This window comes from Entelurus aequoreus, linkage group LG04 (assembly GCF_033978785.1).
Source record: "Entelurus aequoreus isolate RoL-2023_Sb linkage group LG04, RoL_Eaeq_v1.1, whole genome shotgun sequence".
NCBI classification, from domain to species: Eukaryota; Metazoa; Chordata; class Actinopteri; order Syngnathiformes; family Syngnathidae; genus Entelurus; species Entelurus aequoreus.
In genome coordinates, this window is record NC_084734.1 from 33,213,436 (window position 1) to 33,238,008 (window position 24,573).

General features: G+C 38.7%; 2 protein-coding genes across 4 annotated transcripts; one reads left to right on the forward strand and one right to left on the reverse strand.

The window, feature by feature from the left end:
* Positions 1–446: 446 nt before the first annotated feature.
* kif25 (kinesin family member 25) lies at positions 447–18,594 on the reverse strand. Of its 3 annotated transcripts, none has more exons than XM_062044637.1 (15): positions 18,235–18,594; positions 18,054–18,119; positions 13,927–14,049; positions 13,682–13,826; positions 12,411–12,514; positions 12,255–12,334; positions 12,140–12,179; positions 11,973–12,040; positions 11,836–11,910; positions 9,822–9,956; positions 9,566–9,745; positions 6,466–6,620; positions 6,192–6,398; positions 5,967–6,122; positions 447–5,905 (listed from the first exon to the last, which is right to left on the reverse strand). In XM_062044637.1, exons 1-15 carry the CDS (start codon positions 18,301–18,303, stop codon positions 5,754–5,756), a joined length of 1,755 nt encoding a protein of 584 aa, XP_061900621.1. In that variant the 5' UTR covers positions 18,304–18,594; the 3' UTR covers positions 447–5,753. The 3 variants fall into 3 exon arrangements, with proteins under 3 accessions (XP_061900621.1, XP_061900622.1, XP_061900620.1); XM_062044638.1 differs by having other exon boundaries at positions 6,204–6,398; positions 12,249–12,334; XM_062044636.1 differs by having other exon boundaries at positions 12,249–12,334.
* ccdc167 (coiled-coil domain containing 167) lies at positions 18,283–23,437 on the forward strand. The gene is made up of 4 exons (XM_062044640.1): positions 18,283–18,765; positions 18,963–19,054; positions 19,716–19,768; positions 22,491–23,437. Exons 1-4 carry the CDS (start codon positions 18,715–18,717, stop codon positions 22,607–22,609), a joined length of 315 nt encoding a protein of 104 aa, XP_061900624.1. The 5' UTR covers positions 18,283–18,714; the 3' UTR covers positions 22,610–23,437.
* The last annotated feature ends 1,136 nt before the right edge of the window (positions 23,438–24,573 follow it).

Genomic DNA, 24,573 nt, shown 5'->3' on the forward strand with positions numbered 1-24,573 from the left:
TGTCCAATTCAAGGCTTTTTCCAAGTAAGCTCCCGAAATCTTCATCTCATTTCCAAAATGTTCTTTTAAGAGGCGCCTTGCTTCATTATAGCCCCTACTGGCTTCCATGTGCAAACAGCTGCGAATCAAGTCTCTTGGCAAACCAGAGGTAAACTGCTCAAGGTAGTAGAGCCGGTCTTGATCATTATCAGTCTTGTCTTCAATCAAGTGTTCAAATGCATGGATAAAAGACTGATATGCCAGTGGGTTACCAGTTGCTTTAAGCTTTGTTTCCTCCAGTTGCATTTGCTCCATCTTTGCTTTAAGTTTTGTTTCCTCCAGTTGCAAGGTGTGTTTTTCCTTAAGTGCAGCAGCTCGAGCCATTGTGGCAGCTTGTTCCGCTTTGGACATTTTTAATTCTGAGGATACTGAGGAACATCTGGAGGCTTTTGATCCAGTGGCAGACTTTGATTTGTGAGATACATTTGATATGCTGTCCAGTGGTCCAACTTTTGATTGTGCAATTTCTCTTTTCCATGTTTCAACATCTTTCATGAAATAATTCAAATGTATTATTCTGGGTTCATACCAGTCATAATAATCATTTTCCTTTTCCTCTTCTGATAAGAATTATTGCACAAAGTTGTGAGCATTTTTAAATTCATCCACAGCTCCTTTAAATGCTTCAAATGCATCATTGACTTTATCAGCATTTCTAACATCAGTCATCAAAGTCTTTATTTCATTTAGACTCCCCGTGCACGCGCCCAGTCTGCCTCTGCGCGAAGCAATGCGCGTTCTCAGCATGTCGTCGTGCTCAGCTGCCGTCTCAGGTGTGCCAGACATCATTCCAGATAATCACACAGCTCAATTTAATGTCCACTTATTTCATTCTTAAATGTCCTTCCAACATCCTGTTTTATTGCATTTCACATCCACAATCTGCAACTTTCCTTTGATTCCATACAGCGCAGCGGCGCGTTCATTCATGACGTCATCATGGCTGATTTTACTCACGGCCCGCGGGCTGCTGGCTGTCATCGGTGCAGCGCGATCTTGCTTTGGTCTTTTGGGTCTTCAGTGGAGTTTGTTTACTTGTAACGGCTACTCTTGCGTTCCAAAAAGGTTTGAAAAAATAAAAATAAAGTAATGCAGAGTAGTCTTGAGGAGGAGGTGTTTGACTCACTAAATTCCTTAATAAGCACTCGCGGAGATATTTCTAGATTCAAAATTATCATAATTTATTTTCACAAACAAAAAATATTCTCCGTGGTTGACTTTCAACATAATCAAAATAACTTATTTAGCGTGGCTTCAAAATAAGTTGTTTTAGCGTGGCTTGTTTAGCGGTAAACAAACTGTTTCACTCCTCACTCCTTCAACATGATAGACAGACAAAGAGCACCCAGCTGTCCTGTCTTCTTAATTATAGGAGGAGGAAGTGGCTCACCAGTAGGAGCGTGAGCAGCTGAAAACAATCAGTCAATCACAATGAAATCTAAAACATCCAATAATTCATTAACATCATTCTTGACATTATTTGATTTCATTGTCAAACAATTAATAAATAAATAATATAGATAGGCTCCAACTGGCTCCAACAACATGATACATCTATTTGTGGCAGCGTCATACAAAGTTATGTTTAAGTTTGACTTTTGCATCTCATAGCACATAATTGTGGTGCATTCAGTTCAGTTCAGTTTCAGTTTATTTAGAACATGCATACGATACAATGTAATGCATCACATATTTGCAGTTGTTTTATCCGAAAAGGAACCTTCATTAAAGTTTGGAAAAGGGGCATCACAATTTTTTTTATGCATCAATTAGACGCATCAACGATAATAATAGTTAAAATAATGGTATATTGTTATGATCATTATTCACTAATGCTAATTCTACATGAATCAGATAATCTCTACCTTACACTATGAAGTAAATAGAAATTTGACAGATTTATAATTGTGTTTAAGTAAATAATGAAAGGTTGTATGGTTATTAAAGTTCACATTCAGGCTACTTTATGTCGAATTTGTCGACATTATATTATAAAAGAAATACCCCAAAATCAGGGCTTTTATCAGCCATGGCTATCGCGAGTGCTTTGTGTCAGCATCTTGTTGGCCATGGTCTAGTGATTTTCTGGTGAAGACGGCTCCCGTGCTAGTGTTTTTTCACCTGGCTCCTCTGTGCGTGTGTGTGTGCATGTGACTGATGATGGGAGGAGGTGGGTCATCGAGGCATTGTTTTTAAGTCTGTAAAGCACTCCGTGTTGCATTTTTTTAATGTACAAAAAGCACAATATAAATACAATTTAATTGACAGATTGATTAATTGATTGAGAAATAAAATAACACCAGATAATTTTTGGAGGGGGGGTTGAGAATATTTAGTCAGCCATAAGCCCCCCTAAAAAGGCCTAACGACACCACTGGTTCAAACGCTTGATGAAACACATTATTGATGAAGAAACTAAGACATACACATGTAAATATTGTGGGCTTTCTGATCATGACCCGGAAGCACAGTAGATGTGCTTGGGTCATCCCAATGGGAAGATTGGCACATGTATAGATGGACAGATACAATGATTGATGGGTGGGAGTGCATTCATGTAAGAAGAAATTGGTTTACAATCATATAATCTATATACGGGATCTTAATACAATCTTTATAATATTAAAAACCTTATTAAAGTTATTTCCTATAGAAAATGTTGGAGACATTATAAGTTGCAAGGAAAAACCTTATTTAGTTTTTTACATGTGTTTAAAAGGCGAGTTTTCAAAAAATAAAGGCAATAATAATTTTTTTAGTGAATAGATGCACATTAAGTGTGTATGTAGTGTCGTGACGTTATGTTAAGGGTGTGGTTGGGGCCCTTCAGGAGTTTAATAATAATAAATAAGTAATATTAAAGACCATAATGGGGTTACAAACTACATTTTGTGTAGGGCCACACAAAGCCTAGGGACAGCCCTGCTGCCTATGAATAAACATTATCATGTATGTCAGTTGACAGGAAGGCCAAATCAGAAAATACTGTAAAGCCTACTCCGTTGCAGCCTATTCCAGCGGTAAGTGAAGTGAGCCGTTTGAACAACTTGTGGACTGTGTGACTTTGCCTTGTGCAAAATCTGGGTGTAAGTTGATCCTCACAGGTATGTGTCTGAGCACCGGATATCCTGCTGCCAATCCACTCGGGTCAACAACAGCTAGGGCAGTGGTTAAGGAGTTGTGACACTTTATTGTAGTATTTGCCTTTCCAAAGACAATTCAGAGTGACCAAGGGTCAAATTGTTCGTCACATCTATTTGAGTGCTAAAACCATTAAAAAGGAACTGCACATCATTCACAATCCTTACATGAGATAAGAATACACATGCTTTCCTCTTTCCTTTTCTGTGCATTCTAAGTCATAAAACACTGACAGCAAGAGGTGGCTAACAATGCAGGTAATGGGGATATGATCTATTTTGTTTATAAAGACTTCTAAAAACCTTGAACACCGTTTTTTTTATATACATGCAGCAAGTATGTCCAGCATGTAATGTAGTAGCAAGCACATTAATGATAACATGTAATATTTACAGTATTTTGCTCATTTTAAGCATTACCAAAACTTTTTTTCTGGCCGCATTAATTTCACAGAGTGCATAGTAAACTATAGCGTACGTTTTTATGCACTTACAATCTCTGCTCTCACTGGGATGCCAACTGATTGTATATTTCAGGACTTTTGCTTGGGCTGTTGAATTCAGAATAATCCTTCACCTCAAAATGCTTCTTATGCTGTGTTCCATTTGTTGAGAGCCATGTAGTAGGAAGCTGGTAGCGTGTGGATTTTCAAAGTTGACTAACCCCTCTGCTTGATGCCACAACTTTCTCCTATACAGGTGAGACGCATGATTTATAAAATGTTGTAAAATCTAAACTTTAAAAAAATTAAGGGCAATACAGCAGCAGCAGAAGCAGCTCAATGCTCATGCAAGCTAGTAGCTGGTAGTTGGCTACTCACTGGTGGTCAGAGGAGCAGTGTGAGCAAGGTGATATTTCACTATGCCAGAAAAGTAGTTCCTTTGTGTTAGTTTTTAAAATAACAATGTCACTCTAACTTGGTCAATACGCAGGTCACGGCATGTAAATTGAGTGTTGTTGGAAGTTTTTTTATTGCTTTATAGTTTATTACTAGCAGTTTTTTTAAATTTAGAACACACATAAGTATTAGAAGTACCGTGCCTGAGAAGCACGAAAAGTACCTGGGAGTCCACTTGAACAGCAAACTGGACTGGAAGGACAGCAGCAAAGCAGTATACAAGAAGGGCATGAGCAGACTGGATACTTCCTGAGAAAGCTCAGGTCCTTAAATCTGTGTAGCAAGCTGTTAGAGATCTTCTATCATTCTGTGGTAGCCAGTTCCTGTACTTTGCTGTGGTTGGCTGTGGGAACAGCACCAGCAAAACTGACATAAGTCAGCTGTACAAACTGATCCGAAAATCCGGCCAAACTATTGGCACGCAGTTGGCTGCGTTTGTCTCAGTGAATGACAGGAGGCCACTGGACAAACTGCTGTGCAACATGGGCAATCCTGCCTACTCATTCCACCAGACAATTAAAGAACATCAGCGCTCAGACTCCAACAGGCTTCTCCAGCTTGGTTCCTATAGTGAACGCTACAAGAACTCCTTCAGTCCGCACTCCATCCAGCTGTACAAACACTCTTAAGTTAAAGTAAGTTAAAGTACCGATGATTGTAACACACACACTAGGTGTGGCGAAATTATTCTCTGCATTTTACCCATCACCCTTGATCACCACCTGGGAGGTGAGGGGAACAGTGAGCAGCAGCAGTGGCCGCGCCCGTGAATCATTTTTTGGTGATTCAACCCCTAATTCCAACCCTTGATGCTGAGTGTCGGTAATAGATCATTCTTGTCTATTACTAATCTGCTTTAACGTTACCACACCTTTCTTTGTTCATAATGTATATTCAAGTTGTATTAAGGGACAAGCGGTAGACAATGGATGGATGGATGGACTTACTTGTAATTTATCTATTTTTTAAGATGTCCCATTCTATTGCTGCTGTTGTTATTTACAATCTCTTTCGTGTTGTTATAAATGATGAATGGGTTATACTTGTATAGCGCTTTTCTACCTTCAAGGTACTCAAAGCGCTTTGACAGTATTTCCACATTCACACACACATTCACACACTGATGGAGGGAGCTGCCATGCAAGGCTCTACCAGCACCCATCAGGAGCAAGGGTGAAGTGTCTTGCCCAAGGACACAACGGACGTGACTAGGATGGTAGAAGGTGGGGATTGAACTCCAGTAACCAGCAACCCTCCAATTGCTGGCACGGCCACTCTACCAACTTCGCCACGCCGTCGACTACATTTGATTTATCATTTAATCCTCTTTTTTGTGCCCTCGAGAGTGTTTAGTTATCCTTTCTTTTCCTCTTGTAATTGAGCTACTGTTTGAAACAATTTCCCTTGAGGATAAATAAAATGTTGTCTAAGTCTGATAAGGATTGTGGATGATAGGCAAAATTCCAAAAAAGTGCAGTTACTCTTTTATGATGATTGCTTAACTATTATAGATAAAAACTGCAACTGTAGCACTACATAGACAAGTGATTAAGTAGTAAAATATGATATACCGTTTAAGGTTCTGAATTGTTGGTTGATCAATGAAAATTATTTTGTTGCATTCGCAGTGTGTATATTTCCTTGGATGTTGGCTTGAATTTCTCTCATTCTTCCCTCACTTAACTTTCAATGTGTTGCTTTTCTTCCTTGATGGGTCTCGTTGGACCTGGCGGGCCCGTGCACCAAATCCCAGAGTCTGCAGGGACTCGGTGAAGTAGCGTTGTGTTGGAGACACGCATAGCATCACCAACAGCTTTGCGTCGCCACCTGGAAGAAGGAAATTGAAAGTTGGTCCAACAAAAAATGTTTTTGTTGGAAGTCTTACTACCTATGGCGTCCTTGAGCAGGTGTGTCAGCTTGCTGTTCCTGTAAGGGATGTGAGATCTCTGCTCGGCCAGCGCGCCCAGGACGTCTGAGAGGGCAGAGAGACTGCGGTTGATGCAGGACACCTCCCACAAGGCTGCGCCTGAAACTCCAGTCATATCTGACGCACACAACTTTGTGGTAAGTGAGTGTTCAAGTGTACATGAGACAGGTATTTCTACCTCCTCACCAACACACTCACTCCCTGCAAGGTCCACAAACTGCAGCTTGGTCTTGAACACAGCCCGGGTGGTGCCCAATCTTGGGGAGGTGCAGGGAGACTGTGACGGGGAAGGACAAGGGGAAGAGGCGGGGCTTCCAAGGCTATCTTCCCGTGGGCTCCACCGCTCCTGTGTGGGGTGTTGCATGCTCTTCTTGGCGCTCTGCAGCCTACGTGCTAAAGGAGGAAGAGCACATGGATGAAGGTCTCGCTTCAAATCTCAGAGAGAAAGTAACATTCTCACCCAGGACTCGAGCATTTGGACTCTTGGAAGAAATAGTGAGCGTGACAATGAGGTGGGAACGTGAGGAGTCGGCGTGCACTAGAGTGGGACAATGAGCTCTGAGCTTCAGCACTCTGGTCATGATGTGCGTCACGTCACAAGTATCACTTACAGGCCTGCAGAAGGAAGAACAGTTAAGATGCTTCTTAAGTTGCATTGATTTCTATGTTGGTACTTGAGTTAACATTTTATTGTATCTTTTCAAGGGACAATACTTTTGAAAGTACACTTATACACACTGCTACCTCGGTTTTTGTACACCCTCACAAAAGATTTCATAGGCGACTCGGTAAAGAATCTGGGTATTATCTTCGACCCAACTATCTCGTTTGAGTCACACATTAAGAGTGATACTAAAACGGCCTTCTTTCATCTCCGTAATATCGCTAAAATTCGTTCCATTTTGTCCACTAGCGACGCTGAGATCATTATCCATGCGTTCGTTACATCTCGTCTCGATTACTGTAACGTATTATTTTCGGGCCTCCCTATGTCTAGCATTAAAAGATTACAGTTGGTACAAAATGCGGCTGCTAGACTTTTGACAAAAACAAGAAAGTTTGATCATATTACGCCTATACTGGCTCACTTGCACTGGCTTCCTGTGCACTTAAGATGCGACTTTAAGGTTTTACTACTTACGTATAAAATACTACACGGTCAAGCTCCTGCCTATCTTGCTGATTGTATTGTACCATATGTCCGGACAAGAAATCTGCGTTCAAAGAACTCCGGCTTATTAGTGATTCCCAGAGGCCAAAAAAAGTCTGCGGGCTATAGAGCGTTTTCTATTCGGGCTCCAATATTATGGAATGCCCTCCCGGTGAAAGTTAGAGATGCTACCTCAGTAGAAGCATTTAAGTCCCATCTTAAAACTCATTTGTATACTCTAGCCTTTAAATAGACCCCCTTTTTAGACCAGTTGATCTGCCGTTTCTTTTCTTTTCTTTTCTCCTCTGCTTCCCTCTCCCTTATGGAGGGGGAGTTGCACAGGTCCGGTGGCCACGTATGAAGTGCTAGTTGTCCAGAGTCGGGACCCGGGGTGGACCGCTAGCCTGTGCATCGGTTGGGGACATCTCTACGCTGCTGACCCGTCTCCGCTCGGGATGGTTCCTGCTGGCCCCACTATGGACTGGACTTTCGCTGATGTGTTGGATCCACTGTGGACTGGACTTTCACAATATTATGTCAGACCCACTCGACATCCATTGCTTTCGGTCTCCCCTAGAGGGGGGGGTTACCCACATATGCGGTCCTCTCCAAGGTTTCTCATAGTCATTCACATTGACGTCCCACTGGGGTGAGTTTTCCTTGCCCGTATGTGGGCTCTGTACCGAGGATGTCGTTGTGGCTTGTACAGCCCTTTGAGACACTTGTGATTTAGGGCTATATAAATAAACATTGATTGATTGATTGATATACCGTCTGTTACCTTCATCACCTTCGTCTTCAGCTTGGAGGTGTGTTTGGGCTATTTTTACTTCACACGGTCATGTTGAAATTCATGATTCCCCTCAATGAACTGGAGCTCCCCCAGTGGCAGCAGCATTCATGCAGCCCCAGACAATGACAATACCAGTGGGTGTATCAATTGAAATATCGATAGGTGGGTATTTGTATCGGATTGATACCAGTGCGTTGGGATGGATACTTTTATTGCAGTTTATTGTCCAATCAACTAGCACATTTTTGTTATTTTTGTTGTTTTGCTGACATTTTTATATTTATGATTTTGTTACATTACTTTTTTTGAGCTTTTGCATGAGTGACTTTTTCTAAAATAATTGTATGTCCGTCATAAGGGAATTATTTTTGATGAATTGTATAATATTACATTGCTTTATATTGTTAAAAAAAAAAACTTATTTTGCATAAAATTGTTCCAATGTGTTTTATCATCATAATCTAACTAACTAGAGGCAAATTCACTAAATTATACATTGATCATGACATTTCAAATCAAATTGAGGTGCACAATAAATATCAAACAGATAATTATTGTCCAATATGAGGAATAATGATGTCACACAGATACATCTGATACCATTAGAAACAGCTTAACAACAGATTAATAAAAACAACAAAAACATTACAATAAATCAAGATTACCTTTACTGTGCTTTAGGTGGGTTAGGGTGAGCAAATGAAATGCTCCTTTTCTCCCACTTATGCTGTAAACTTGCCTTGGGCTCATTGTAAACAAACATGGCGTCAATCGTGTGGAACTTCTTCACTGTTTCAGAGCAAGACGTTTCGCATGCAATTCGTTCCAAATGTGCGAACATTTGTAAACAATTATGTTCAAGCATCAAAACGTTCAGCGCGTTCAGGACACGCGGGCTCATTCAACAAACGTTCCGTGATATTACCGGTTTTAGAGTAATTCATAATTTTCATAGATTTTTGCTTTTTTTAATTTTGACTACTCCTCCCACTTTTTACAACTAATTCAAACCATTCCACCGTTAAAGCATGTGTCTTGATTAGGATAATAAAACTTGGTATTTTTAAACCCCAAAACTTCCCAGTTTTTACAGTATTCATGATTTTCCAAATATAATTGGACAATACAATTGGTACTTTTCCCACCAATGTCACTTACTGTTGCCTTTGTTTTCACCCTGAAAATAACCTTGAAGGCAAGTTAATGTTCAACACTATCGTAAAAAACATTTATTTAGTCTGAAATTAGCAAAAAAGCAATCTGGGTAATGAGGTCATTTCGACCCACCTTTGTATTTCAATCAATAGTCCCCTTAAGCCCTAATTTGGAATAATTTAATGTTAGTTTATTTAAGCATTATAACTGTGATTTAATTGTGTTTTTGTAACATACTTTATGAGAAACTTCACATTGAAGTAATTTTGCAAAGGCAAACATCTAATAGCAAAATAAGAAGAAGATGAAGACGAAAGAAGAGGAATATACGGTAGGGGAATATACGGTAGTTATTCCGGGGAAAAGGAAGAGTTGACACTTGACAGGTACAATTATATGTTTGTCATACAGTAGTATGTATATAAAGTGGGTAGATAGATAGACAAGCAGCTGTGTTCTTACTCCTGTGTGAGGGAGGAGACCTGGCTGGAACTGCAGGATGTAGAGACGCTTTCCCGGCGATGGACTGCGCTGACGTTCGCTTGCTCGTCTCCAGACAGCAGGTCCAACACATCGTTGTTGTACACCTCTATCACCGACATCTCCACCGTGTGGCTGGAGGGAGGCTTCTCGGAGATCAGCCTGCCTCATAGGTTAACTTGCTAACTTTCATTCAAACTTGAACACCTGATGAGATTACAGTGAATGGATGTTTTACCGAAATAACTCCGCGGAGGCCTTGAGAATGACTCCTTGCTGCAGCCCTGAGTGGCCGCCCAACGCAGGGGATCCCATCATAGTGTGAGTCTTACCACTTCCTGTCTGCCCGTATGCCATGATGCATACGTTGTAGCTGCAAGCGTACATGAATGAATGACTCTATACACTACACTTGTGTTGCTGCTTGATAGGGGTGTCCCGATCCAATATTAATATTAGTCCGATACCAGCAAAAACACAAGTATGGGATGATATCGGCTTGTATCAAAAATCTATGATACAAGCGCTGTGATAGAAGCAGTCCTGCTGCGCCCGATATCATCTAAATAGGTTGTATTCATCTGACCTTACATCCATCTAATTAAATATGCCAGGCTCAAAGTGATGGTCAAGAAAGCGTCTGTTGTCAAAGCGTTCTGGGCGGCATTTTGCCTTTCTCGAAGAAAAATGCCCTCTGATGCATTGTTTTAGGCTATTGGAACCATCCAAATCGTGAAAAGGATAAAAGTTTCTTTGGAGTTCCTCGAGAGGTAATCAAGAAGGGCAAAAGAGTGCAAGATTTTATGAAACGACGACAAGAAAAGTGTCTTTTGAATATAGCACTCCAGTCCAAGGGTGCAGAGTCAAAGAACGCACAAGTTTACAGTAATCACTTTGTTAGATATACTTTCAATTTTTAGTATTTCCTATTTAAGTATTATTTTGATACTATTTGTATTTTAACTTGTTTTTGAGTTCTTAAAACACATTTTCGTAACGAGTGTTTCGTAAAGCACTAACTCGACGAGTCTAAATAAAAGAAAGCAAATGTGAGATAAACCTAAAACGAGTTAAGCTTTTACCAAAGGCAGCAATCATAAATGAAGCATTTAACACTTACACAACTTTGAGATCTATAGTTATATTTCAGTGATGACAAAGAAAACCACGCATACTCGTAATGACGTGGGCAACATCAACAAAGCAACATGGCCGAAACTTACTCGGTCATGCAATTATAGTGAGCTGTGATCACTTCTTCACCTTTCCTTAACAACCAGCCAGGTCTTCAGTGATGTGTTTGATTATCTTAATTAGTGGTTAACATAATAGGAAAATAAAAACAGTAAATCAAAGCTATCGAGTGGTTCTCGCAGTTTGTTTGCTAAGTCGTATCCTCGCAAGAGCACCAGATAGTTCGACATCTGGTGAACGCTGTCAAAGGATAATCCATGAGATCACTCGACAAATCTTATTTTGATCACGTACAGGGATCGATTCCAATGCATTGTTTGCTTTCTGCTCGTATCTGCTTTTAGCGCTAAGATCTAGACCCCTTGCATACTCAGATAATGTGCATGCTATTTGCTGCACAGTAGCCATGTTGGTTTGGTTGACCACCACTTCCGGTCAAAAGTCACATAGATGAATATAACCTATACCTACCAATAAGAACACAAGGTTTGTATTTAAGTGAAGTCACTAACAAAAGGTAAAAATGGTAGGCTATAGGCTACTAGGAGCAGCAGCTACACAACAGGTAAGCACACAATAGCACACAAGCTAGACATACGTAATAAGTGTTCTTAATTGAACAATATTTCAGTCTAAAACAATATAAACAGGTATCAATAATTATAGTTGCATATTACTTACAGATAGAAGTCTCAAAGGCAGAAGCGTAATAGAACATATCCAGTAACAAGCGGGTCCACATCATTCGCCTTACTGCGTCAAGAGCTTAACTTAATTATTGCGGCCTCAAGGTGTCAGCCAGAAAAATAACCACTCCACTAAAACTAAATGACATCATAAATTAATTCCAGACACTTAATAATCCTACAATTGTTCTCTGTTTGACTAATTTCACTCCATCAATCTCTCTCTAACATTACAAAATAAAAAATTGATGTATGATTAAGGCTGATTACCTAATTAATAATGAACTAATTTACTCAATTAAGGATCCAATATCGGTACGGTAAAATAAGTGAAAAAGTTGTACCGGGACACCCCTACTTTTTGACACTTACCCATCCAGCACAGATGTAAGGAGAGGCTTGATCTCTTCGAATACAGTTTCCTGGGAATCTTCTGGGCCATGCACCCTGGAGGAATCACAACACCGTGATTCAAACATTAAAATGAAAAGTTTATACGATTTTTGTACCTCTCAAACTCAAACATCTTGCTTTGAGCTGGCACTCCCGCCTTCATGCAGTTGACTAGAACTGTGTCCTGGAACACACCAAGAGGACGTATGTGAGGATGTGTGACTGTAGGAAAGTATGTAAGGACGTGTGACTGTAGGAAAGTTTAAATGCCGATGAAACTTACGTCACTGATCACATGCACAATTTGCTCCAAGGACACCGGCCTGAAAGTGAAAACCATCATATCAACACACCTGTAACTCAACAATGTTTTTTGGGGTCGAAAGACGCACCCTGACCCAAGAAGCGGGGACTGGACGTGGTCGAAAGGTAGAAGGGGACGCACTCGGCAGTGGACACGGATGTTCCCTCGGAGCTCCTGCAACATGAAAGTGTTCCCCCTATTGTCACCTAACACTTGATGGACGCACTGACAAGACTTGAACAAGCCTCACCACTAGCGTGTTATGAAGGTTTTTCCTTCTCTGCCTCTCCACGTTGCACTTCACCCGCTCCTCCTCCAGAGAGTGCTCCAGAGCCGTCAACTGGGCCTGTAAATCTGCACAGAAACAGTTCACAAGAACAAGTTAACAAACGATGTGGTCATCTACATATAACATGAGGAGGGATAATCTACTACTATTTGGCATTGTCATGCGGAGGTCAACATTTAAGAAAGGACTACTCTAGTTCACGCATTCATTCCTATGAGGCTAACAGACCAGAAAGAGCAACCATGTTATCGTGGCAAAAATGGACCTACTCAGGCTAACACTATATAAAAATGAATATTAAAAATTATTCAAAAATATGCATTAACAAATAGAATGCAAAACAGGAACATTAAAAAAACAAAAACAAGAACAAGCTATTATAGCCCAGATGCCACACTCTATATTACATCATATTGTAGCATATTGTAAAACAGCAAAATTGCACAAAAAACAAACAAAAGATGCATGAACAAATCAAATGCAAAAAAAGGAAAATTTTTAAAAATAAAACAAGCTATTATAGCACAGACATCACACTTTATAATATTCCATTATAATGTAACATATTTTAAATAATCAACATTTTATATAAACATGTTATGTAGAATGTACAATTATTATATTATAAGGTAGTTTGCATCAGCAAAATTGTGAACATTTATACTTTTTGTACATTTAACCTTTAAAAAAACTGAATGTTTCAGTTAAATTACATAGGTTATAAGTCAAATTATATTGAAATATATATATATATATTTATATATATATATATATATACAGTATATATATGTATGTATATTGTATACAGCATGTACTGTAATTGTATAGTCGCATATTCCCCATATGTATGCACATTTTCTCTTTACACCAATGTATTTGTATTGTTTGGTTGGATTTCAAAGCATCTTTAATCCGTGTGTGATATAAGTTTTATTTATTGTTTATGATTCAGAAAAATTAATAACAATGCGTCGCCTCCCTGTGGTTGGAGTGTGAAGTTCAACTAGTTCACGAGCAGGTACAATATTGTTAAGAGGCAAAAAGTGAAAAACAGGTAAATGGTGTACAAACGTATATTGCTACTATGGTACATTTTTAGTCTACTTAATACCTGCATTATCCTTTCCATCCTTTGTAACTGAGCTACCGTGTGGAACAATTTCCCTTGTGGATCAATAAAGTTTGTCTAAGTGTAATGTTTGTGTGGGCGTTGCGCACATTTACACCCTTACTTTGACTCTCATCTCCTCTGCATCCTTTCAGAGAACAGCTGCCCTGTTGTGTCAGCTCCTTCTGAAGCTGCTTGCTCTGCTCGTCCAGCTCAGTAGCAAAACTCACATAGACTGCAAAAACTTCACTAAGGCACTGCTTCAAAGCCTGACATCAGCAGCACAAAAGAAAAATGTCAATTGAGCAAAATGTAAGAGCATCGTATCTCCGATTAGTGTGTACAGTATTCCTTGTGTTCATGATATACCTGGACGTCAGAAATGAGTTTGGCGATTGCTAAGCAAGTGATCTTCTTCTCCTCCTCTTCTTCTTGTTGATGTTTAAGGGCTTTGGTGTTTTCTTCATGCTCTTGATGCAGTTTCCCCAAGGACTGAAACATTACGTTAAGTTTCATTGGAGCTTGACCTTATTATTGGAATCTAACTGTTTTGTACCCAGTGCATCCAGAAAGTAATCACCGCGCTTCACTTTTTCCACATTTTGTTATGTGACAGCCTTATTCGAAAATGGAATAAATTCATTGTTTTCCTCAAAATTCTACAGACAATACCCCATTAAGGCAATGACAAAATATGTTTGTATATGTATTTAGCATGTATAGTATAACTAAAACAACTATTAAATCAAGTGTACATAAGTATTCACAGCCTTTGCTCAATACTTTGTTGATGATCCTTTGGCAGCAACTACAGCCTCAAGTATTTTTGAATACGATGCCAAAAGCATGGCACACCTATCTTTGGGCAGTTTCGCCCATTCCTCTTTGCAGCACCTCTCAAGCTCCATCAGGTTGGATGCAAAGTGTTGGCTTTCATCCAGGATGTTTTTGTACAGTGCTGCATTCATCATAGTCTAGTCAGGGAGGTGACCAAGAACTCGATGGTCACTCTGTCGGAGCTACAGCATTCCTCTGTGGAGAGAAGAGAACCATCCAGAAGGACAACCAACTCTGCAGCAATCCACCAATCAGGCCTGTATTGTAGACGGAAGCCATTTCTGAGTAAAAAGTTTGCCAAAATGCACATGAAAGACTCTAAAACCATGAGAAACTAAATTATTTGGTCTGATGAGACAAAGATTAAACTCTTTGGGGTGAATGTCAGGCGTCATGTTTGGAGGAAACCAAGCACCGCTCATCACCAGGCCAATTTTATCCCTACAGTGAAGCAGGGCGGTGGAGGCATCATGCTGTGGGGATGTTTTTCTGCTGCAGTAACTGGGAGACTAGCCAGGATAGAGGGAAAGATGAATGCAGTAATGTATGGAGACATCCTGGATGAAAACCAACACTTCCTATGCTGGAGCTTGAGAGGTGCTGCAAAGAGGAATGGGCGAAACTGCCCAAAGATAGGTGTGCCAAGCTTGTGGCATCTTATTCAAAAATACTTGAAGCTGTTATTGCTGCCAAAGGTGCAGTGTTGAGCAAAGGCTGTTTTTTGTTTTTATTAAATTTGGAAAATTTAAAAAAAATGTGTTCACATTGTCATTATGAGGTATTGTGTGTAGACTTTTGGGGACAAAATTTAATTTATTAACTTTGGAATAAGGCTGTACCATGACAAAATGTCGAAAAGGTGAAGCGCAGTGAACACGTTCCACATGCACTGTATATGTGTATATATATATATATATATATATTTATATATATACACACAGGTATATGTGCAGTATAAACTACAGTAGTTGTTACATTGTTTTTATACAATATGTCTTATAAGAAAGTTGTTTTTCCTTCTTAAAAGGCAAGTTACGTGTTAAAATTGTGATGTTTTGGGGGGTCATGCACCAATTAAATTGATTTTAATACATTTTGATGGGAGACACTGATTTAAGATACAAGTACTTTTAGTTTAGAGGTTCCTTGCAGAACCAATTAAGCTAGTAAATTGAGGTTAGGGATGTAACAATAAAAGAGTTACATATTATAGTTATTGTGACCAAAATATTATTGCGGCATTGTTGACTGTGTAAAAAATAGTATTTATATACACACTGAAATCTTTTAACCAAGATATTTTTTAAACATAACTAAAATAAATAGACAGAAAACCCACTAATTTGCTTGATTTGTGTTTATTATATGCTTCACTGGTAGTGTTTTAGTGTTATTATTTTATGTTTTAATGGCTAAGCTTTTATTGTTTTAAATATTGGTTTGTACTGTCGAACTTTAAGATGTATTTAAAAAAAACGTGTGTTCCAAATAAAATCTATTATTATTATTTATTATTTCTGGTCGGCGTTTTGTCCTACTCCGTTCGGCAGTACTTGAATGCACCGTAAAAACACCTGCGTCTCTTTTCCTCTGAAGAAAGATCGATCACTCTGAGATACACTAAAAGATCACAGCTTGTAGGTTCAATGTGCACAATTGAATACCTTAGTTGCTCAAACAGCAATGTGTTTACATAAGTTTGGATTGGGGTATGTCGTTTCTTAATGGGGAAAGACGTTAATGGCTCTTGTTTTCATGTTGGCGCCAGTCAGACTGTGAGTTTATCAAAGTGCAGTTATCAATCTCGGTTTTTTGATAATTTTCATTTAAAACTGTAATATCTACCGTCTGGAGTTTTACCGCGGTCATCATTATTACCGCTTATCTTTACATCCCTTGTTGAGGGACTACTGTATTACATATTACAAAACCCAAAACCAGTGAAGTTGGCACGTTTTGTAAATCATAAATAAAAACAAAATACAATGATTTGCAAATCCTTTTCAATCTACATTCAGTTGAATAGACTGCAAAGAAAAGATACTTAACGTTCAAACTGGAAACATTTATTTTTTGCAAATATTAGCTCATTTGGAATTTGATGCCTGCAACATGTTTCAAAAAAGCTGTGGCAAAAAAAACTGAGAAAGTTGAGGAATTTTCATCAAACCCCTATTTAGAACATCCCACAGGTGAACAGGCTAATTGAGAACAGGTGGGTGCCATGATTGGGTATAAAAGCAGCTTCCATAAAATGCTCAGTCATTCACAAACAAGGATGGGGAGAGGGTCACCACTTTGTGAACAAATGCGTGAGCAAATTGTCCCAACAGTTTAAGAACAACATTTCTCAACGAGCTATTGCAAAGAATTTAGGGATTTCACCATCTACAGTCCGTAGTATCATCAAAAGGTTCAGAGAATCTGGAGAAATTACTGCACATAAGCGATGATATTACGGACCTTCGATCCCTCAGTCGGTACTGCATCAAAAAGCGACATCAGTGTGTAAAGGATATCACCACATGGGCTCAGGAATACTTCACAAAACCACTGTCAGTAACTACATTTTGTTGGTACATCTGTAAGTGCAAGTTAAAATTCTACTATGCATTCTATCAAGCCATCTATCAACAACACAGAGTAACGCTGCCGGCTTCGCTGGGCCTGAGCTCATCTAAGACGGACTGATGCAAAGTGGAAAAGTGTTCTGTAGTCTGACGAGTTCACATTTCAAATTGTTTTTGGAAACTGTGGACGTCGTGGAAAGAGGAAAATAACCATCCGGATTGTTATTAGAGCAAAGTTCAAAAGCCAGCATCTGTGATGTATAGAGGTGTATTAGTACCCACGGCATGGGTAACTTACACATCTGTGAAGGCACCATTATTGCTGAAAGGTACATGTAAGTTTTGGAGCAACATATGTTGCCATCCAAGCAACGTTATCATCGACGCCCCTGCTTATTTCAGCAAGATAATGCCAAGCCACGTGTTACAACAGCGTAGCTTCATAGTAAAAGAGTGTGGGTACTAGATCCGCACTCATTGAAAAATGTGTGCCGCATTATGAAGCGTAAAATACCACAACGGAGACCCCGGACTGTTGAACAACTTAAGCTGTACATCAAGCAAGAATGGGCAAGAATTCCACCTGAAAAGCTTCAAAAATTGGTCTCCTCAGTTCCCAAATGTTTACTGAGTGTTGTTAAAAGGCAAGGCCGCGTAACACAGTGGTAAAAATGCCCCTGTATTAACTTTTTTGCAATGTGTTGCTGCCATTAAATTCTAAGTTAATGATAATTTGCAACAACAAAAAATTAAGTTTCTCAGTTCGAACATTAAGTATCTTGTCTTTGCAGTCTATTCAATTGAATATAAGTTGAAAAAGATTTGCAAATCATTGTATTCTGTTTTTATTTACGAATTACACAACGTGCCAACTTCACTGGTTTTGTACTCTCCTGCCACTCTACCCACTTTGGTTATCAAGGACCTTCTTCAAAAATCCTTTACATAAGAAGAGTTTTCTACTGTTTTTAACAACATTATTCACCCCAATGATTTGAACTGAATTTTGGGGCCATTGGTGACATTCTACGTCTCTGATTTGGTTCGCAGGTCCCCAGTTGACTAACCCTCCTCAACAAATCGTCTTACCTCTGCAAGCCTTATATGAAGAATTGCATTCTCTGTCTCCAACTCCAGTATCCGCTCTTCTTTAGTCTAAAAACACAATTAGTTATCTTATTATTTTACCAAATTATTGTTAAATAACAATTTTTAAAAAACAAGCAATTCAGTTGCTAAACATTTTTTTTTCGACGCCTACGTCACTTACTCTCAGTTTGTGTTCCAGCAGGTGGACCTGGTGAGCAAAAACCTGGTCACGGTTCACAAAAAGAGGCATTTTATGAGGTTTAAAGAAGAAAAGAAAGTAAGGTTTAGTCTTCCAAGTGTTAGCAGACGCTCAAACCGTCTCCAAATGTCATCTAATCCGATTAGAAACGTCCAGGAAGAACTCGTAATTCTCTTCACCTGTCTCGACAGCCAGCTATAAATAATACTTTACGGTGGGTTTAACAAAATACAATTTTATTTTTTACATGAATAATCACTTTTAACAGTTAAAACGAACTAAATACAGCGAGGTAAAAAGAAAAAAAAACACACACATGTGGTTTTGATGGCTATACAACACTAGAGGGTAGCAGAGTGCAAAGATTGAAAACCAACAAAGAAGAAAATCACTTCCTTGTTCGTCGTGGCCAGCTGCTTTAAACACTTTTTAAAAGGTGAATGTAGTTTTTCTGCTTTAAAAATGGATAAAGTAAAGGACAGACGACGGGAGAACACAAGTGTGGCTACTGAGGTAATGTATGTCATATTTCCACTTGTTTTTGGTTTAAAGCGATTTATTTAAATGTGTACGCGTTACAAAAACTCCCATCAGATAACATCGAACCTACTACGACTGTTTCTTTGCTATGTTCATACGAACAAAAGTCAGATGCTTATTGCTGTCATTAAAATATATTCTATGAGTATCTTGTAATTATTTTCTTTTAGATCGATCGCTTGGAGGAGCGACGGGCTCGTTGCCAAGACAACCTGGAGAAGGCGGAGTTTCGAAGCAGGAAGAAGTTGTCAGAGGAGGAGAGGTGAAGATGATGAAGAAGATCATCAATAGTCTATAATCAAAAACCTATTATAAACTATAATCTGCTACCCAAGAATATACAACAATTCTTCTCAACAAAAGAGGAGAAATATAATCTTAGAGAAAAATGTAATTTAAAACATTTGTACGCACGTACAACACTTAAGACCTTCAGTATATCAGTATGTGGAATTAAATTATGGAATGGATTAGGCAAAGAAATCAAACAATGTACTAATATGATCCACTTCAAGAAATTCTTCAAACTTAAAAGTGTTTACAGAGTACAAAGAAGAAGAACCATGATAAACATTCTGAATTTATCAAATCCATCCATTCATTTTCAAGATAATCTTACTCATCTCACCATATGAAATATAACTTACTTCACCAATTATTTATTTATTTATATTGTTATTACTTATGGAGTATATTGTGAATAAATTGAGAACAGGAAGTGAACAAAAGTTTTAGCAACTGCTATGTAAAGGAAAAGGGGTAGGATTAAATGAGCTCTGCTTCTTCCTTCTCCTTTTCGAACATGTTGAATAGAGAAGCTGTAAATTGTGATGTATCATGTTGTATGCATGCATGTTCCAAATAAACTCAGACTCAACTCAAGATGCACCACATGATATTTTTGTCCTCTTCTGTTTTAACAGGCAAGAAGTGGAAAAAGACATGGCGTTAATAACCGAGAGTGTGAAAAAATTGGGTATGTTACATATAGGTATTTACATACTACACACATGAGGGCCACAACATTAGGTACACCTGCACAAGTCATGTGATATTTGCTGGTTTTCAACTATATGTTTAGGATTTATCGCGGTCCGAGTTTGCATTGATGTAGAACTGCATTCCACAGCCTTTTTTAGCTGCAAAATATACACAAAACCTTATTGTAAACTCCCTATCATGGTACTGCATAAATGCTGCATGCCATTGCAACCTACAAATGTAACAATACTAAGCATATTGTTTTAATAGAGTTTGAATAATACACATGGGCACATTTCACTTACAGTAAGGTCAAAAAAATAAATAAGCAACAAGCTATGTCATCTATTTGTCATTAAGTCCTCTAATGAAGACACTATAACTACAATAAAAAACCTATTAGTACATTAAAAGTTACACATTATATGATTGTATATATTTTAAATCAGGCTCAGAGGTCCCACAATAGTGTTGGAAGAGTTTTATCCAAAATATAGCCTTGATGCTAGAATTTAGAACTTATTGGGAACCCACACTTTTTTGTGGGTCTGTAGCTTTTATGCTAATGAGCTGTTTGTCTGCATGTACACTGTACAGTAGGTACACATGTATTTGTGCCTCACGCCTGTGAGAATCTTGCGTGGGACTATCTAGGACCAGCTGCAGTGTGTAGTGTAGTACCATCTGTGAGCAAATAATACTGTATCATCTCTCGCTCTTTCGGATTTATCTGGTCGGTAGTGCATTCTTCACACATACTTCACTCATGCTTAAAGTGAAGGATGAGGCAAAATTGCGGTAGTCCATATATCACATACGGCAGGGGGACATGCATGGGAGCAACATTAGCTACAATGGTAACATTACATTTTAATAGCAGAATTAAGCTAATTTAGTCTATTTGCTGAATAAAAAAACTAATAATCAAACTTACATGATTATAGGTGGCTAACGGAGAGGGGCCGGTATATCTATCTATCTATCTATCTATCTATCTATCTATCTATCTATCTATCTATCTATCTATCTATCTATCTATCTATCTATATATATATATATGTATGTATATATATATATATATATATATATATATATATATATACATATATATATATATATATATATATATATATATATATATATATATATATATATATATATATATATATATATATATATATATATATATATACACATACACTACCGTTCAAAAGTTTGGGGTCACCCAAACAATTTTGTGGAATAGCCTTCATTTCTAAGAACAAGAATAGACTGTCGAGTTTCAGATGAAAGTTCTCTTTTTCTGGCCATTTTGAGTGTTTAATTGACCCCACAAATGTGATGCTCCAGAAACTCAATCTGCTCAAAGGAAGGTCAGTTTTGTAGCTTCTGTAACGAGCTAAACTGTTTTCAGATGTGTGAACATGATTGCACAAGGGTTTTCTAATCATCAATTAGCCTTCTGAGCCAATGAGCAAAGACATTGTACCATTAGAACACTGGAGTGATAGTTGCTGGAAATGGGCCTCTATACACCTATGTAGATATTGCACCAAAAACCAGACATTTGCAGCTACAATAGTCATTTACCACATTAGCAATGTATAGATTGTATTTTTTTAAAGTTAAGACTAGTTTAAAGTTATCTTCATTGAAAAGTACAGTGCTTTTCCTTAAAAAATAAGGACATTTCAATGTGACCCCAAACTTTTGAACGGTAGTGTATATATATATATATATATATATATATATATATATATATATATATATATATATATATATATATATATATATATATATATATATATATATATATATATATATATATATATATATATATATATATACACACACACAGATATATATATATAATATATGTATGTATGTATGTATGTATGTAAGCTGTGAAAATCTGCTGTACAGTATGTGTGCTTGGGTCCTATTTTTAGGAACAATAATACGAAACCTCACAATAATGTCTGATTGAAAGCTAAAATGTTATGATAGACCGCCTCAAAAAACAGAATATGATTTTTTTTTTTTTACTGAATGTACAGTATGTACATGAAAATAATGTGTGATTTACTATATTCACTATTAATGATAAAACACTGACTATGAACGTCACCCCCCCTCTCGATTGACATATTTTACATACAAGCGAAACGCAACAAAAATGCAACAAGCACAACAAAATATGAACGCAAAGGGTAAAAAAAACAAAAAAACACCTACGATCTGATTTATCTGCTGTGTCTAAGCTGTAGAACTTTGTTGTAAAAATGTTCTCCCGCGTCTGTCCCTGACACCCGCATTTCAGGCTGGCCGCTCTGGAAACGCTCCCCACCCACACTGCTTGGTGCCTCGTCTGAGCTGCTGTGATTTAGATTACCATAGTAACTAATTAGATTACCATAGCAACTAGTATATCATGCAAAAGCGCAGATTCCAACCGTTGAAATACTTTGTATAGTTAAGATTTACGCTCATTTGAAAACATCACTGCACATCATAATGGCAGCTTCAGTTTCCATCTTAAAGATCCCCAAAAAATTATTTGGGCATTTCTGGCGGGCCAGATTGAAAAGCTTAACGGGCCGCAGAGATTTGCCCAGGTCTGCTTTAATGTCTAAGTTGTATTGCTAGATGAACATATAATGAGATTGTGCAGGTGTACCTAATGTTGTGGCCACATGTACATTGTTGTCATCCACCAGACAAGGAGTTACAGATGTTACGCGGTGAAAACAGGAAGAACACGATGCTGTCGGTGGCCTTGCTGGCGGCTTGCGCTCTCTTCTACTACATCTTCATCTACGACGACGACGCCCAATGACACCAAAAGCGGGTTTAGTCCCGCTTGTTAGTGTGAATGGCCTGTAGTGTACAGGACTGACAACTCATAAATGAGACCAAACTGAGAGCTAACGAGGGTTGGTTAGTGCCTACTTTCTGCCTCTAGATGGCATTATTGTCACTTGTGTGACCTTTTGAACATGTGTGGCTGTTTTTTTAACAAAAGGTAATTTTGTAACATAAATATCACCAAATGAGCTTAGCATGAAGTAAATGCATATACTACTTGTGCATGCTTCTCGTTTTATTAAAATAATATTGACATGAGAGAGAGAGAGAGAGAGAGGAGAGAGAGAGCTAAATAATTATCAGAAAAATATTATTGTTAATTAGGTTTTTTTTCTAGTTGAGATTGTATTATGTTAGTCATCTGCAGTGCATTGGAGGAAAAAAGGACAACATTTATTTTCCCATCAAAGCCATTTGCAGCAGTAAGCAAGCATGGCTCATTAAATGAGTCACTGCTTCAAGAGAAGCCTGAAATGGTCAACATTTAATTGGTTATCTTCAAAAATGGATGTAAACAGGAAATACTATGATAGAGCTATGTTTGTTTTGTTTTTCAAAATCAGAAATAAAGCATCAGCCTCCACGAAAACAACATATTTTTAGTCTTTCTCTGACGATAATGCAGGATATCAGCATCTGGCCTAATGTCATTCTTAACTAGTAGTTAAACGCTTAACAGATTTTAAGGGTGGAGTTCCTGAAAATGCTGCAGGAAATTGCACCAAAAATTAAGCTCCTTCCTTGCTTTGGCTATCCATCCATCCATTTTCTACTGCTTGTCCCTCTCGGGGTTGCGGGGGGGGGGGGGGGGGGGGGGGTGCTGGAGCTTATCCCAGCTGCACTCAATGATGTTCTAATAGATTGACCCACTGGATGCTAAATAAAAATATTTCAATTTATTTGAAATAAAATAAGTAATGATGTGTTTTTTTTTAAATAAATGCATTAGTTTTATATAAAATATTCATCCATCCATATTCTTCCACTTATCTGAGGTCAGGTCGCGGGGGCAATAGCATAAGCAGAGAATCCCAGACTTCACTCTCCCCAGCCACTCTGTCTAGTTCCTCCCGGTGGATTCGAGGCGTTCCTCCAACGTGTCCTGGGTCTTCCTCGTGGCCTTCTTCCGGTCAGACAGTCCCCAAACACCTCCCCAGTGAGGCATTCGCTGACTTTTCTCGATGTGGACGAGCAGCGGCTTTATTGTGAACGACAGAGCTTCTCAACCTATCTCTAAGGGAGGATATTAATGTAGATCGACCAATAAATTGAGAGCTTTGCCTTCCGGCTCAGCTCTTTCTTCAACACGGCAGATCGATATAGAGTCCACTTTACTGTACTCTATATCGGGGCGGACCGTCGGAGGGGGGACGCGTGGCGTGGAGCGCTACCTGGACACAAGTCGAGGGACTGATCACCCTCGGCTGGGTCGCCCGGGAGAGGGTGTTTGATTAAGACCCGAAACACCCTATGACTCCGGGAGAATCACTGATGATGTGTCCAGGTTGCACCGTAAGGTGTATTTATGAAACCGATCCAGTATGGCATCGCCATTGACTTCCAGGAAGAGGCTGGATGACAACCCCGAAAGAGTGGTGACAACTGGAGAGACAGTTGACAGCTCGGAAAGACGGCAACCGGGGCAGGGAGGGGTAGCATCCCAAGTTGCAGCTCCCGCAAGGGAGTACCCATATAACGCTGCGAAAAACCCTGAAGACACATAAGATCAAGATAGGCTGCCTGAGGAAACCCATGGTGCAACGCACAGGGCCAGGACCTTGTACGGCCCTGATGAGACGGAGGAGGACCCAGGCCCAATCCAATCCAATCCAATCCACTTTATTTATATAGCACATTTACACAACAAGAATGTTTCCAAAGTGCTGCACAGCCATGTTAAAAACAATATTAAAAACAATATTAAAAACTATATTA

Coding starts and splice junctions, on each gene's coding strand:
- kif25 (XM_062044636.1), bottom strand. CDS start 18,303: ATGCCTCTTTTTGTGAACCGTGACCAGGTTTTTGCTCACCAGGTCCAC. Junction 13,827..13,926: donor AACTCATTTCTGACGTCCAG/GTATATCATGAA, acceptor TGCTGATGTCAG/GCTTTGAAGCAGTGCCTTAG. Junction 6,399..6,465: donor TCCAAATGCTCGAGTCCTGG/GTGAGAATGTTA, acceptor TTCCTCCTTTAG/CACGTAGGCTGCAGAGCGCC.
- ccdc167 (XM_062044640.1), top strand. CDS start 18,715: ATGGATAAAGTAAAGGACAGACGACGGGAGAACACAAGTGTGGCTACT. Junction 19,055..19,715: donor AAGTTGTCAGAGGAGGAGAG/GTGAAGATGATG, acceptor CTGTTTTAACAG/GCAAGAAGTGGAAAAAGACA. Junction 19,769..22,490: donor CGAGAGTGTGAAAAAATTGG/GTATGTTACATA, acceptor GTCATCCACCAG/ACAAGGAGTTACAGATGTTA.